Source organism: Sinocyclocheilus grahami, unplaced genomic scaffold (genome assembly GCF_001515645.1).
Source record: "Sinocyclocheilus grahami isolate Dianchi unplaced genomic scaffold, SAMN03320097.WGS_v1.1 scaffold2223.1, whole genome shotgun sequence".
NCBI lineage: Eukaryota > Metazoa > Chordata > Actinopteri > Cypriniformes > Cyprinidae > Sinocyclocheilus > Sinocyclocheilus grahami.
This window is the reverse complement of record NW_015507402.1, coordinates 9,350-26,708: the sequence shown is the minus strand read 5'-3', so window position 1 is coordinate 26,708 and position 17,359 is coordinate 9,350. Positions and strand designations below refer to the sequence as shown.

Here is a 17,359-nt window from a genome sequence, read left to right as displayed (position 1 = left end):
AATTTGACCTTATTTCTAAAGTGTTACCTTCAAATTATCATAAAAAATCTGATTGTTTGATTTTATGCATGAAAACTAAATTGGTTCCATTTGAGTGTTATGATACACTGCAACTGCCTTAAAACAAACTCCAAAATTCCTCAAAATAAAAACATTTTTGTCTGTGCAATCTGTGTCTGTATTGTTTAACTGATCATTTTTCAGTAGCAGCAGCAGTAGACGGGTGTTTTTACACAGTGGCATCAAACAGAGCAGCTGAACGAAGTGTTTTCAGAGGAGGGCCGCTGATCTGAGGGGGTTTCTCGGTTTAGCTCCTCCTTACTCAAGCTTGGCTTTCACAATCACTTTTCTCCAGCTCTACTCTGAGTTCCTGCGCAGACAGTGAAGCACCTAACGGGATCCTCATGGACTTTATTCATCACATGAGCCTTTGAAAAAGAAACCTGTTTTGCTCTGCTTTTATAGACAGATGTTTTTATACTTGCTGCTATTTAGTTCTGTTGCGTTTATGAAGTCTGAAAACCTGGTGATCATTTACAAAAGGATGCTGTGCAATTCTGGTGTATTCTCTGTGAAGCTGATCTAAGTGAGAAATGAAGGCTCGAAAGGCAGCCATTCACAAGAACATCAAGGTGAGTTTAATTTCATTTCAGAATCCATGGCTCAGTGAAAACATAAAATTAAAATTGTTATTTTCTTGATTCTGTTGTACTGCATATACAATATAATAATAATATATACTCATATTTTTAAATATGCATTTATGATTACATTTTATTTATATATGTTTATTCATAAATACAATTAATTTAATGTATTACCCTTTTTAACCAATTGCAATGTATGCTGAAAAAAAAGTGTAACCTGAAAATGGTAACATCTAAATTAATTAGTTGTATTCAAGTCAAAAATATTATTTAAGATTGCTGAATCAACCTAAATGCATTAATTTATAAAAAAAATAATAATAATAACAATTAAGGGTTAAGTCAGGTAAAACAGCTCTGTAAGGTAAGTATGTGTGTGTGTGTATATATATATATATAATGCACATAAAATTTACGCTACTCTTGCTTTGCTCTGAACTCGTTATGTATCTAAATTATTATGCATTTCTTCATGCATTCAGTCTTTAATCATTGATGTGGATGGTTGGCCTCTTTTATTTGGCTTCATGTTGGCTTAATTTAATTCCTAATTAAATTGTGAAACGAGTTTTACGATATTCTTAAGGAATGCAAAAGGAATTCTAACATAATTTGGAACTAATCATTAAGATCTTGAGTCAAACAAGATCCTGCTGAATGAACTGTGCGGAAAAAAAGCAAAACATAATATAGTAAAGTTTATCCTATAGTGATTGATTCCATAGATGTTCCAAATCATGATAGAAAGTGTATTAAAATTGATTTGAGTGCGCTTGCATGTGTGCTTGCATGGGTTCGATTCCCAGTGAATGCATGAACGGATCAGCTGTAAACCTTAAATGCAATGCAAGTCACTTCAAATAAACGCGTCAGCCAAATGCATGCGTGTAAATGTTTTTGTGAACACCTGTTGGCTGTGTGTGAGGTGTAATTCTGTGTTTCAGCGCTAGAGGGACGTGAAGGCTTCAGAAGTGCGTGATCATGGGCTCCTCGTGCTTGGGACTGATTCTGATGCTCCTGGTCAGTTTTCGGGGCTCCGGCGGTGTTTGTCCGCGGCTGTGTGCCTGCTCTGTGCCCGCTGAAGTGCACTGCACCTTCCGTGCGCTCGGGGCCGTTCCCGCAGGCATCTCCAAACAAGTCCAGCGCATCAACTTTGGGTAAATCACTGCTGATTATCTAATGCACGGCAGAAACTGGAGGTTTATGATAGGATCATGCATCTGAAATATTAGAGTTTGCACACTTGTGAATATTTCTTACAGTGAGTTTGTCAGTCAAGTCACATTTATTTAAATTGCGCTTTATACAATACGGATTGTTTCAAAGCAGCCGCACAGTAATTTAACAGAAAAATTGATTTTTGAGTTATGAAACTAATTATAGCAGCTCCACAGAAGACAATATTCAACTCAATTCAGTTCAATAACTCTCGATGTTGTGAAGATTAGTGTCATTATCAAGCTCAATTCAGTTCAGATTTTGTTCTCATCTGATTATTAAGTATGAATTGTCTTTATACCTTTTTAAACCTTTAAAAGCCCATTTCTTTTGCACACTCAGACATAATGTCTTGATTTCAGAAACTATGCTCAGTATTATTGACTAGGAAAAAATATACAGTTAATGCAATGCTCATTGACACACTATATGGGGTAAGTTGTCACAATTTGACTGCCTAGTATAGTCTTACAGCAAAATTTAAAATAAAGAAATTATTAGATTTACTGAAGAAATTAAGGGTAGTGCTGTTCAAGCAAAATCTCGGGTCTTTAATGTATGTAAAAATCATAAGTCTTACAAACCTGGCTTTAATAAAATACATTATTTAAACAGTTGTCAACTATATGTTTGAAATCATCATTTAAAACCACTGTTAGAGAGAAAATAAGCATTTGTACCATGTGACTTTGCTTAAAATCTTATAGTTGCTGAGATATAATAGACCTAGAGACAACTTCTCCATGTGACAACTAGCCCCGACCTTCCATAGTATATACGTGTACATAAAAATTAAGCATTTATATTTATAATATATTTATACTTATTACTCAATATGGTGTTTGTATGGCGTCACATGATCCTTCAGAAATCAGTATAATATGCTGATTTATTATCGGTGTTAAAAACTGTTTTTGCTACTTATTAACCTGCGATACTTTTTGAGTATTCTTTGATGAATACAAATCATTTAAAAAACAGCATTTATTCAAAATAGAAATCTTTTGTAATAATATTCACTGCTGTTCAAAATTGTTGGGGTTAGTATTTTTTTTCATTCTTTTTTGAAAGAAATTAATACTTTTATTCAGCAAATATATGCTAAATTGATCAAAAAGTGATAGTAAAGACTTTTACTGTATATATTGGTACAAAATAAATTATATTTTGAATAAATGCTGTTCTTTTGAACTTTTTATTAAACAAAGAATCCTGAAAACCCCTCTAAAACCAGCCTGCTGACCAGCTATGACCAGGTTGAACAACCAGCTTAAACCAGCTAACCAGCTTAGGCTAAACAGCTTTTAGCTGTTTTTTCCAGCAGGGGTTGTATAGTTTTTGTTAGTTTTTCCTGGTTTTTGTTTCTCAAACACAGATGTTATTCACATATCTTTATTTTTTTATTATCTGCTGTCTCTGTGTACTGGAAGCTTCTGTCACCAAACCAAATTCCTTGTATGTGCAAACTTTGCAATAAAGCTCTTTCTGACTTCTGACTTACGCATTTAGTATACAGTCTTAGCTGGTTGGCTGGTCTTAGCTGGTCTCACGGCCTGACCAGCTAAAAAAGTGGCCAAAACCCCTCTAAAACCAGCCTGCTGACCAGCTATGACCAGGTTGGACAACCAGCTTAAACCAGCTAACCAGCTTAGGCTAAACAGCTTTTAGCTGTTTTTTCCAGCAGGAGTTGTATAGTTTTTGTTAGTTTTTCCTGCTTTTTGTTTCTCAAACACAGATGTTATTCACATATCTTTATTTTTTTATTATCTGCTGTCTCTGTGTACTGGAAGCTTCTGTCACCAAACCAAATTCCTTGTATGTGCAAACTTTGCAATAAAGCTCTTTCTGACTTCTGACTTACGCATTTAGTATACGTTTTATTCAGAGTGACTAACAAAAGAGGAGTGAAAACAATTTGTCAAAGAGCCAACACTATTTGTACTATACAATGGTGATTTTTTTAAACACTTTTTACACTTCAGCTTAAAGAAATAAACCCAAGTTTATGTTGAAAACAGTATTGGTAACAATTTGCTCTCTAACAGGTTTAACACTATAAATCACATCACAGACGTCTCCTTTGCTGGCCTTCGGAAACTAGAGCTGCTCATGATGCACGGCAACAACGTGCAGAAAATACCAGATGCTGCTTTTCAGGATCTTGTTTCTTTACAGGTAAAATCACAGTCGTCTGGTGAAGCACGTTAGTCCTTCATGTAGATCTAATCAATGAGCTCTAGCTTAAGTAAAAGTGACTTAGATAGGTAAATATAAGAAGAATGCAGCTAGAGGATACACTGATGTAATATTAAACAGACTCTGTTGGCTTGGCTTGTCCTGCAGGTTTTAAAAATGAGCTACAACAAACTGAGAGTCATTACTGGTCACACCTTCTCTGGTTTGACGGCCCTTATTAGACTACATCTGGACCACAACCGCATCGAGTTCATCCACCCGGAGGCGTTCAGTGGGCTGACCTCACTGCGTCTGCTCCATCTAGAGGCCAACAATCTGCAAAAGCTCCATCCTGCTACTTTCAGCACGTTCTCGCTGCTGCGGCGTTTCCCCATCTCCACCCTGAAGCATCTGTACCTCTCTGAAAACTTCCTCAGCTCGCTGCCCAGAAACATGCTGGAGAGCATGCCGCAGCTGGAGAACCTCTTCTTATACGCAAACCCATGGAGCTGTGACTGCCGGATGAGCTGGTTACAGGACTGGAGCGTGCGAAATTCAGGTGCTTCAAAATGATCATCGCACTATTTATTATCCGATCAGTATAAACTAGATCTGAAGCAGTTTGTGCAGCAGAATAGTGTTGAAGTTTGAGGTCAGTTCAGTTTGTGGGCTTTGGTTCTGTGCAAATAAAATGCAGCTGATCACATTCAGTATGTAAATCGATCACAATTCAATTTTAATAAAGAAGAAAATCTTCTGAACTTCTATTATCACAAAATACATATTTTTCCGTGTGCATAAAAAACTGTAATATTGTGAAATATTATTGCAATTTAAAGTAACACTTTTCTATATTAATATACTTTTAAACTGTAATTTATTCCTGTGATCAAAGCTGAATTTTCAGCATTCAGCGTCTTCAGTGTCACATGATCTTCAGAAATCATTCTAAGATTTATTATAAGTGTTAAAAACTGTTTTTGCTACTTATTAACCTGCGATACTTTTTCAGGATTCTTTGATGAATACAAATCATTTAAAAAACAGCATTTATTCAAAATAGAAATCTTTTGTAATAATATTCACTGCTGTTCAAAATTTTGGGGTTAGTATTTTTTTTCGTTCTTTTTTTTAAAGAAATTAATACTTTTATTCAGCAAAGATATGTTAAATTGATAAAAAGTGATGGTAAAGACTTTTACTCTATATATTGTTACAAATAAATTATATTTTGAATAAATGCTGCTCTTTTCAACTTTTTATTAAACAAAGAATCCTGAAAAAAAGTATCACAGGTTTCAACATTGATAATAAATCAGCATATTATTATGATTTCTGAAGGATCATGTGACACTGAAGACTGGAGGAATGATGCTGAAAATACAGCTGCGCATCACAGAAATACATTACAGTTTAACACATACTCACACAGAAAACAGCTGTTTAAATTGTAATAATATTTCACAATTTTACTGTTTTTACTGTATTTTTGATCAAATAAATGCAGCCTTAATGAGCAGAAGAGACTTCTTTCAAAAACATTACTGATCCCAAACTTTTGAATAGTAGTGTATAATAAACACGTATGTTTAGTATTTATATATTTTTTAGAAAATTATTTTAGGTGAAAAATGTATCTGCTTTTGTTTGTCTTTTTTTCTTTCTTTCTTTAAGATTTAGAGATTTTTGAATATTAAAACACTGAGTGAAGAACAAATTCTGTCTTCTAAAGTCTGGATTTGTTTAATTTCCTAGGGGTGATGAAATGCAAAAAGGACAGATCGTTTTCCAGCGGTCAGCTCTGTCCACTATGTGCATCTCCAAAACACCTTAAAGGACAAGAAATCTCAGATCTCAAAGAGTTTGTCTGCTCTGGACCAGTTATCAGCTCTCCAGGAAAGAATGTCTCACACGAGGATAACATGAGTGAACTCTTGCCCATCGACAGGATCAAACCACCTTTTGGAAACGTCTCCTTTGGTTTATCCGACGAGCATGGGACTAAAGTGGACTTGATCTGCCAAATACTTGAACCAAGAGATTCCACTAAAATCAGTTGGAATTATACAGAATCTCTGGAGATCGCTGCTAACGTGACTCTCTTTTTTGACCTGGAGTGTCCTGTGGACAGATACAACTATGAAAGCTTTTGGAGGCTTCTTGCATATTACAGTGAAGTGCCTGTGCATCTACGAAGAGAAATCATGCTAAGCAGAGAGCCGGAGCTGAGCTACAGATACAGACAGGACATTGAAAAGGATGCTTACTTTTATACTGGTGTCCGAGCCAGTGTTTTAGCCCATCCATCATGGCTCATGCAGTCTTTCATGAACATCAAGTTAAACAGGCCTTATTCCTCATCCAAGAGTGTGAGACTCATTCTTAACACTCATTTGACTACCACTACAGACAAGGAGCCCGTCAGATCTTGGGTCATGATTGAGCATGACAATAAAACCCAGACGAGCTTCAGTTCTGTTGTGGGTGGTATGGTTGAAATGGACTGCCGTGTGCAAAGCTCTGGAAATGCAGCCGTTCGTTGGATGGCACCCGACGGGTCGCAGATTAAAGCTGCGTTCAGCTCGACCGACAGAGTGACCGTTTCTAGCAGTGGCAAACTTCACATTAAATCTGTCGAGCACAGAGACTCTGGAGTTTATTATTGCATTGCTGAGGTTGCAGGAGATATCGATGCTCTGCCTTTCCGTTTATGCGTTATAGAGTCCTCAACCCCGCTTCCAGGTGAAGAATTTGGAAACGCTTTAACAAAATTTGTTGGCGAGTCTGCATCTTTGCCCTGTCTTACTACGGCAACTCCAGACGCTGTGGTGAATTGGATATTTCCAGATGGCAGTGTACTGAATGCCAAAGCCAATACATCCAGGGCTTTAGTCTTTTCCAACGGGACTTTGTTCATTCCGTATAGTCAGCTTAACAATAATGGATATCACAAATGTGTCGCCATGAACCAGCATGGTGTGGATGTACTGGCCACTAAACTAACTGTTATGAGGCGGAAAGGAATCCAACCTCTCCGACAGTATCCCATCAGACCGCAGTCTGCCGCGGGAGTGTCCACTAAGGTAAAAGCCTATTTGGAGGATGTAGAAGAAGCTTCTGGAGATGAAACTCAAGAAAGAATAGTACCAAACAAAAGCTTTATTTATCGAAGGAGGGGTCCAAATGCAAGAACACAAGGACGTTCTTTTGGCAACATCCGCCGTAGGTGGCCCAATAGAAAAGGCATGCATGGACAACAAAACAGAACTGGCTTAACAAACCAAAGAACTGTTAATACCAGGAACAAAATAGATCCTCAGAAATGGGCTGTTCTTTTGGCCAAAATGCGTGAGAAAACCTCTCCAAAGAACTCATCAATTAACATTGTCCAGCATGGCACAGCAGAGAAAAGTCTACAGATGATGAATGTAGATCATCCAGGGTCGATTGACAACATTGAACGTTCTTCTGGTTACTCCAGTCCACAGGAAGAATCAAACACTTTCAGCACTCCACACCAAACGGATGTTTACCACACACGTGCAATTACAACTCATATTGAGGCGCAAAATAATAACATGTACCTAACGGCTCCTCCAGAATTACAAACTAGCTCAGAGGAGGTGCCTTACATCTCAAATCCCACATCTGGACCCCATTATGTTATGACAGAGGTGAACGTTGTAGAAAGAGGGCATGTGAGCACCATAAGTACTGAAAATAACCAAGTATATTCCCGGTCTGTCATCAAACCGGAGTCTGATAAAGAAAATGAGCTTAATTTCCCCGGAAAGACCGGCATCCAGTCACAGATTGGGGGTTTTGGTTCTGGAAACCCTGACAGCACTGCGTTTGCAACCACATCAACCGGCAGCATTAGCCCACCAAGTTCAGCGCGGTCGAGAGCAAAAGATCACTGGAGCTCCAGGCGCAGATTTGAAAGTAGACGACGAATAAAATTAAGACGGCCTTTCTCAAAGCTTCCTACAAGAAGACCATGGTCAACATCTACAGGTGTAGGAGTCCATGGTCAAACTGTAACTTTGAAAGCTGATCCCACAAACCCAGCTGAAGATGCAATTATCCATCCAGCTACTACAACTACTGCTCACATTTACTCCAGAACCACATCTAGAGGCAGATTGATCCATTCAACTTCTACAACCACTGCTCTCATTTATTCCTCAAATCCAGCTGAAAGCATGTCAGTCCAATCAACAATCCCAGCAACCACTCACATTTACTCCACAACTTTAGCTGGAAGCACGTCTGAATATCTGACAACTACTCCCATTTATTCTACTGTGCCGACGGAATTACCAAATGTCGTCAATGAGGAAGATACCATCTCCCTCCCGGATGGCTCAGAAATCCCCAAAGTGAAGGCAAGCAATTTCCTACAAGTTCAAGAGATGACAAACTCCAGAAGCCCCTCCACGTCTCACCCCACGAGCACAACATCAGGGCTTGAAAATGAAGACATCCCTTCTTTTGAGCAGGAAGAGGACGGAAGCATTGCATCTGCAGAGGAGATGGATGAGTACTTGGTTCCCACGAGTGTAGATCCAACATCTCGACCTGGCGTCGAAACCGTCCCACTGACAGCTGCTCGGCAGGAGTTCACAGGCACGCTTTCAACAGCGTTTCCAAAGGCCAACAAAGAGATTCATCCAACAGAGATCAGCTTTACTTTGGACACAGACGGGCTGGAAGTCTTCCACTTACCTGAATCACACTTTAGCAATGTTCAAAGAGAGAACGACACTTTGGAAGTAAGTTCTAGAGTAGAATCTGTAGTCACCTCCATGCCACAACCCCAAGACTACCCACTTTCACAACCAAATGAAAGCTTTAAAGAAGAAGAATCCATTCGCAACCAATTATCTTTTCCCTCAACACCAAAGACACTTAAACAATCCATAATATCTATAGGGACACAAACCAAGTCTTTACCCACAAGTTCACCACCTCAAACCAATGAGATTTACTTCCTACAACCAAACTCTGTTTCTAAGCAAGACCAAATGGAAAGGATAGTCCAGGAACTTGATGCACCTTTGATTGTTCCTTCAACATCACTGAATACTTTGCCTACAATTACATTTCCAGTAACTACAGCCATAATTCCCATTACGACCCAACTCATTGGAACAACAACACCATCTACTACACCGTCAACAGCTGCTACTACTACTACTACACCTGCTCTAAAGTTAACACCCAGTTATCCCTTACCAGACAATAGAATCCCATTTTACTCAAGGAATCCTGGAACGAACTACATTGATTCCAGGCACAGGGGAAGATTCCCCAGCACTAACCACAGGTATCCGCACTATCACAGTAGAAATCCCTCTGGTGATATTAGACCTAATATTATCAGAACACCTTTCGTCACCACCTCACCTGTGGAATTAAACTCTCTCAACAACGTCAGATCAACTACAACACCTAAGATTTTGACTGCTCAATCTGACACCTCGAGTCGCACAACTGCGTCGAGCACCACACAGCCAAACAACCAAATTCAGATCGATAAACCAATTAACAGACAATCGAGTGCAGTTCTGCTTTCTCAGGGACCACATACTTATCCTGCCCTCCAAATGAGACCCAGGATCACTGCTGCCAAACTCCACACAGTCACTGTGAATCCTGAGACAGATGTGCAGTTACCATGTGATTCTGTGGGGGAGCCGAAACCCCTCCTGACCTGGACCAAAGTCTCCACAGGTAACTCACATATGATATGATGACATGACAAGAAGTTACAGTTACAACATATTCAGGAATTGGAGTATAATTTCAATGCATACGCCGAATGTAATCTTGATATAGTTTACAATAGAAGAGAAATGTGTTTTTTCTTCTCTCTCTCTCTCTCTCTCTCTCTCTGTATATATACATACACACACACACACACACACACACACACACACACATATATATATATATATATATATATATATATATATATATATATATATATATATATATATACAGTATATACAAATATATATTCATATATTCATTTGACACTTTTGTTTTCATATGTTCATGTATCTTATATTCTCTCTCTATCTGTACTACTTTACTACTTGGCATACACCATTTATACATATAAAAAATATAATATTAAAATTTAAAGATATTATATGTTATTATATTAAATATATTTTATACTAGGCAGAGATTAGAGTTTTTGAACAGTAAGATTTTTTTATGTTTTTTAAAAGAATTCTCTTCTGCTCACCAAGCCTACATTTATTTGATCCAAAATACAGCAAAAGCAGTAATATTGTGAAATATTTCTACTATTTAAAATAACTTTTCTATGTGAATATCTGTGAAAATGTAATGTATTTCTGTGATGCGCAGCTGTATTTTCAGCATCATTACTCCAGTCTTCAGTGTCACATGATCTTCAGAAATCATTCTAATATGCTGATTTGCACAAGAAACATTTCTGATTATTATTATTATCAATATTAAAAAAGGTTGAGTACATTTTTTTCAGGATTCTTTGAATAGAAAGTTACAATGATCAGCATTTATCTGAAATAAAAAGCTTCTGCAACATTATACACTATACCATTCAAAAGCTTGGAGTCAGTATCATTATTTATTTTATTTGTAATTTTTTGGGGAAAGAAATTATAGAAATTAGTACTTTTATTGAGCAAGGATGCTTTAAATTGATCAAAAGTGATGATAAAGGCATTTATAATATTACAAAAAAAGATTTATATTTCAGATAAATGCTGTTCTTAACTTTCTATAAGAAACCTGAAAAAATTCTACTCAGCTGTTTTCAACATAATAATAATAATAATAATAAATATTTTTCTGAGCAGCAAATCAGCAAATTATAAAATTACAATAAAATATATTATGTAAAACTAACAATATTGTTGGTGTTTTTGTACCGCTATGCCTACAAATGTATAGCACATATTATATTACTAAATTATATATATAAGATATATCAAATTGAATATATATATATATATATATGTAATCTATTTTACACATTTCTTGTTTTCAATCTCTTGAAAAATTCTTATCTCTTTGTAAATACGTGTCTGATTCACTACAAGCAGCTTTTCATTTTAAATTTAAACAGTTTAAATTAATTAATCTTTTTCCCAATATTTTATTTTCCGCAGGAGCCATCATGTCAGCCAATACCAGAGTCCAGCGGTTTGAGGTCCAGTCCAACGGCACTTTTGTCATCCACAACATTCAGCTTCAGGATCGCGGGCAGTATCTGTGCAGCGCTCGCAATCTACATGGCATTGATAAGATGATGGTGACCCTTGTGGTGTTGGCCCACGCGCCCAAGATGATGCTTCCACGTCATAAAGACATGACGGTGTATCTCGGAAACAGTGCACTCTTGGAATGCCAAGCACAAGGCCTCCCCATCCCAAACATCAGCTGGGTGCTTCCGGATCGATCGGTGGTGCGAGCCATTAGTAACAGAGAACAGAAGGTCATGCTCTTCACCAATGGAACGCTTCAAGTCAAAAACACCAATTACCTGGACAAAGGCATCTACAAATGCATAGCGAGCAACGCCGCTGGAGCCGACATGCTTTCCGTGAGGCTTCAAATCGCAGCCTTGCCTCCCACCATCCAAGAGCAGCTCTGGGAGAACCAGACCATCTCTGATGGCCAATCAGCGTTCATGCACTGCACCGCTAAAGGCGCGCCCGGTCCGGTCGTCCGATGGGTCTCGTTCACCGGCGCACAGCTACGCCCTTCACAGTTCGTCAATGGCAATTTGTTCGTTTTCCCCAACGGGACGCTGTTTATTCGTAAACCTACAGAGAAGGATGCTGGGAATTATCAATGCGTGGCTCTGAATTCGGTGGGAGTTGCTAAAAGGACTGTGAATCTGCAGGTGCAGAGGCACTCCACTACTGCCAGAATCATGTCTACTTCTGCACACAGTACTGATGTCCGCTACGGAGGCCATTTGAGTCTCAACTGTTCGGCCACTGGAAGCCCCAATCCCAGGATCATCTGGAGGACGCCGTCTAAAAAACTGGTTGATGCATATTACAGGTAATGGTTAATTGAAGGGGTTGTTTAATAAGGAATCAAGTTTTTGTTGATTAGTATGTCAGCAATGCCTATTTAGTGTTTAGAAACATGGATCTAAATTTACTTTTCAGTCACAACCTAATGCAGAGCTTGATGAAAACTGAATAATTGAAAACTGAATTATTTAAAATGGTGAAAAAAAACACCACACATATGGATTTTACTGTGTCTGGCCTTCTGAAGTTCTTTTAATTATCTCCATATGCACTAGAGCATGATTAACCAAATAGCAAAACAACATGAAGTGTAATTAATTACAGAGGACAGGCAAATCAGAAGAAAATTAATGGATACAGAGGGAAGACAAAAATTACATTAATCAAATGCAAGGAAGGAAACATAGTTCTGAATCAACTATTTTTGCATCATAAGCAATAGCTGATTGTAGAAACCATTGACACCAGTGGTCTGTATGATCTGCTTTGGCTTACGGTGTTTAAGGAAACGTTTTGGCACACTTGCATTTTTTGCTACGCTTAGAGAAATCGTCATATGGTGCTACTAAAACATCAATTATTTTATATATGTGCAACTTTAGAGATGTACAGATAGGCATAGTTGACGTTTAAATGTGGGCAGTCATTTGCTTATATTTGGGGTTTCTGACACTAGAAATAAAGAATTTCAGAACGAGTCATTTTTGTTTAGTTTCACTGGAATGATATTTTGAGTTCTTAAAGTCATCTATCGTGATATGAACCAGAGCTTGTTGTCTGTCAAACACAAGTTACTCCAAATTTAGTTTTATAATTTGTAGGAAAGAATGGATCTTAACTCTTTCCCCACTAGACTTTTTAAGAAAAAGTTGCCAGTCACCGTCAGCATTTTTGATCATTTCCACAAAAATTTCATGGCTCCCTGAGTATTTTATTGTATGAATATCTGAACATGCAATATATCAGACGAAAGAACAGAGCCTCTGCCTCTTTTAAAAAGAAAAATCTAGCTTCATGCATTCTTTTTTTTTTTTATCAACACTTGAACTTTTGATCAAAAAGCTGAGAAATGCATGTTTTTGTTATGTCCAGATCAGATTCAGAACAATGAACAAAACATAGATGGAATAGATCTCTTCCATTAACACCCCCAAAGCTTCACAGTCCTAAACCACTTCCTGTGTCTTCATTTCATTTGGTAATGCTAGGCAGTTTTGATTTATATGCTGTTCAATTGCATTATTTTACATATGCATCTGCTTACATATGCGATCACTTGTTTATGCTGCTTCACTTTGTTTTGATTCAGAGATTCAGTACTCTTTCAGAAGATGTGTAATAGCGCCTTCTACTACATAATAGTGAAAACACAGAAAGACGGAAAATTCTGTCAATGGCAGGGAAAGAGTTTTAAGTTCTGTTCCAGCTTTTAATAGCTCAAGTATGGTTTTTGCCATGACAGTAGCCAAAAAAAACAAAAAAAACTGGTGTGGCATTAAACAAGCAAACGTGAAATGAGCCCTTTAACAAATTATTTCAGAATGAGCCATTTTTACATTTTCCTTTCAATAATTGCTACTTTTTCTACTGGAAGTAAGTTTTGAGTTCTGAAAGTTATTTTTTATTGCACTTTAATCACAAAAGATCAAGGAAAATTAGATTCCTCACATGAGTCCTTTAATAAATTATACATTTACTGTCATCACGGTTATTAGAATGTAACCTGTCTCTCTTTATCGCTCGTTTCAGCTTTGATCGCAGAATGAAAGTGTTCGGCAACGGCACGCTCACCATCACGTCAGTGACCGAGAAGGATGAGGGCGACTATCTCTGTGTGGCCAGAAACAAAATTGGCGATGACTACGTTCTCCTTAAAGTCAATGTGATGATGAAAGCGGCTAAAATCGACCACAAGTCACTGAGCGATCACGAGGTGTCGTACGGAGGAGAGCTGAAAGTGGACTGCGTCGCTTCAGGTCTTCCCAACCCAGAAATCACGTGGAGTCTTCCGGACGGTACCATGGTAAACGGCATCCCACAATCTGACCACAGCTGGGTCCGCACCAAGAGATACGTGATGTTTGATAATGGTACGCTGTATTTAAACGAAGTCGGAATGAAGGAGGAAGGCGACTACACGTGCTACGCCGAGAATCGGATTGGGAAAGATGAAATGAAGGTTCATATCAAGGTGGTGGCGGATGCACCGATCATCCGAAACAACGTTTACAGTGTCGTCAAAGTTCCTTTTGGGGAAACAGCCTTCCTCAATTGCAGCGCCAAAGGAGAACCGACTCCCACCATCACATGGACGTCTCCGGCTCATCGCGCCATAGTGCCATTATTCAACAAGTACCAGATCGCCAACGATGCCACTTTGCACATTCAAAAAATCCAAAGGTTTGATTCCGGAAATTATACTTGCACGGCCAGGAACATTGCGGGAATTGACAAGAAAGTCGTCCACGTTGAAGTCCTTGTGTCAACGCCGGTCATCAATGGATTCGAGAGTCTAGGGATCGTCCGTAAAACTGTCGTGAAGGATCAGCGTGTGCTTTTAGACTGCAGAGCAAACGGAAACCCTGTTCCCAGGATCATGTGGGTGTTTCCCAACAACATCGTGCTTCCTGCGCCGTACTACGGCTCGAGGATTACGGTCCATCGCAACGGCACGCTGGACATTCACGCGGTGCGCATAAGCGATTCCGTCGCACTTGTTTGCATCGCACGCAATGAAGGAGGAGAAGCCAAACTCCAGGTTCAACTTGAGGTGACCGAAGGTGTTGAAAAGCCACGGTTGAGAAGTTCGCCTACGGAGTCCGTCCAACTCACCAATGGGATATTAATTCTAAACTGTTCCATAGAAGGAAAACCAACGCCGGAGATCACTTGGATTCTCCCCAATGGGACGTCTCTTCTTAGGGGAACCAGTGTTTTCCGTTTCCATCATCGACTTGATGGGATGTTGGTCATTAAAGACCCGTCGATTTCAGAGGTTGGACAGTATCGCTGCATTGGGCGCAACAGCGCCGGATACGTAGAGCGAACCGTGACGATGGAGTCCAACAGAAAACCAGAAATCACTAACAAGTACAGCTCGCTCGTCAGCATCGTAAATGGCGAGAATCTGCATCTCAACTGTTTGTCCGGTGCTCACCCGTTGCCCAGACTTACCTGGACTCTACCAAACGGAGTCGTCCTAACCAGGCCGCAGACAACCGGATGCTATTCGGTCCTAAACAATGGCACTCTAACTGTCCAGAGGACGTCTGTGTACGACAGGGGGATGTACCTCTGCCAAACTACTAATGAACATGGATCGTCCAGCCTGATGGTTTCGGTGATAGTAATTGCGTATCCGCCACGTATAACCAAAGGGCCAGCGCCGGTGACTTACGCTAGTCTGGGAGTGGCGGTTCAGTTAAACTGCGTTCCTCTCGCTACACCTAAAGCCGAGGTGGTTTGGGAAATGCCTGACGGTCTTCAGCTGAAGGTCGGCGTCCAGCCGCGTCTTTATGGAAACAAGTATCTCCATCCGCAAGGTTCACTGGTCATTCAGAACCCTTCCGGCAGAGACAATGGCGTTTATAAGTGCACCGCCAAAAACGTGGTCGGTAGCGACAGCAGATCAACTTACGTCTATGTGTTTTGATGCAAACTAACTTTACAGACAAGCCCAAAGAACTGCGTTAAGACTGTTCGTACAAAAATATACATCATCTTTTGGAATCACTTTCTACTGACTCTTGTAAATATGAAAGCGTGATATTTTAATCCACGTCAAATGAATCGACTCTGAAGACTCGTTAATGGATATTGATTAATGCTCTTGGGAAGTAAACCGATAATCAGGCCCACATGGAATTTGCACCAATAAAACTGTCTGCAAAATTCACTAAACTCTTCACATGCTTGTTTGTTTATTTAATATTTTGGCTATTTTGATTGTGCTTTTAGTCGTTGAGAAGCATCAGCTCCATTTAACACATGTTACCATGATTAAATTAATTGGTAATGCTTTACAATAAGGTTCAGTTTGTTAACTACATTAGTGAGCATCAGCTGAGATTAATATATGATTTAGAATTATTGGTAACACTTTACAATAAGGTGTCATTTGTTAACATTTGTTAATGTATTAACTTACATGAACTTACAAAGAACAATGCATTTGACACAGTATTTATTAATCGTTGTTAATGTTAGTTATACAGTTATTCATTGTTAGTTCACAGTGCATTAACTAATGTTAACAAATACAACTTTTGATTTTAATAATGTATTAGTAAAACTTGAAATTAACATTAACTAAGATCAATAAATGTATAGTATTGTTCATGCTTAGTTCATGTAAACTAACAGAGCTAATTATTGTTAACTAATTAACCTTATTGTAAAGTGTTACCGAATTATTTGAAGTTGAAGTTAATTTCATAACTTACTAATAGTTTATTAAATCATTTGTATCTGTTAATATTATTTAATGGACCTGAACTAACATGAACTTGCAGTGCATAGTTGTATTAACTAGCGTTAACAAAGATGAATAAATACTGAAACAAATGCATTGCACGTTGATAGTTAATGCATTAACTAACATTAACTAATGGGACTTTTTTGTAAAGTGTTACCTATTCATTCATAGCATCCTGCAGATTTATGCCTCCACATTACATTTACATTTTACATGCATTCATTTAACAGATGCTTTCGTCCGAAATGACTGACATTTTCTCTTTCATTTCAAACAATAAGTATGTTAATAATAGAAAAGTCAACATCCTGACTGTAATGGTCCCTCATTGAATTATTCTTTAATATTAGCTTCTTTAACAGAATGAAATAGGAGTTTTGTTAAATCACTGCACTGCATATGTGATCATAATTTCTGCTGCAAGTGAGAGCATGAATACAGATGTCTATACAGCTTCTCTTGCATGAGTCACAGATAAATTGTGACATCAGTGCTCACAGTTTTTGTAATATTAGCATGCTGCTAAGCTAATACGCTCAATGTGCAGCATACTATTGGGTACAGTTTAACATATTCTTATGGAACTTGCTGGTACTTTTCGGTATTGAAAGTATTTTTTAGTCGTTCCCTCAGCTTTGATTTCAGTAGTCTTTGCGTCTGAGCACACAATGTTTTTATCAGGTTTTGAGACGCCGCTACTAACAGCTATGCTTGTCTAACATGAAAATATAGTGAATATGTTTTGTTATATTAAATCAGGGATTCCTTCCAGTGCACATTATTAAGCTTTTTATTTTTTATTT

General features: G+C 38.3%; 1 protein-coding gene across 1 annotated transcript; it reads left to right on the top strand.

Moving 5' to 3' along the window:
* Window positions 1-500: 500 nt before the first annotated feature.
* On the top strand, window positions 501-15,751 carry LOC107574427 (matrix-remodeling-associated protein 5). Its single transcript, XM_016260868.1, has 8 exons — window positions 501-632; window positions 1,592-1,804; window positions 3,911-4,040; window positions 4,209-4,599; window positions 5,796-8,054; window positions 8,178-9,773; window positions 11,207-12,107; window positions 13,832-15,751. Exons 2-8 carry the CDS (start codon window positions 1,629-1,631, stop codon window positions 15,732-15,734), a joined length of 7,356 nt encoding a protein of 2,451 aa, XP_016116354.1. The 5' UTR covers window positions 501-632; window positions 1,592-1,628; the 3' UTR covers window positions 15,735-15,751.
* Window positions 15,752-17,359: the final 1,608 nt, after the last annotated feature.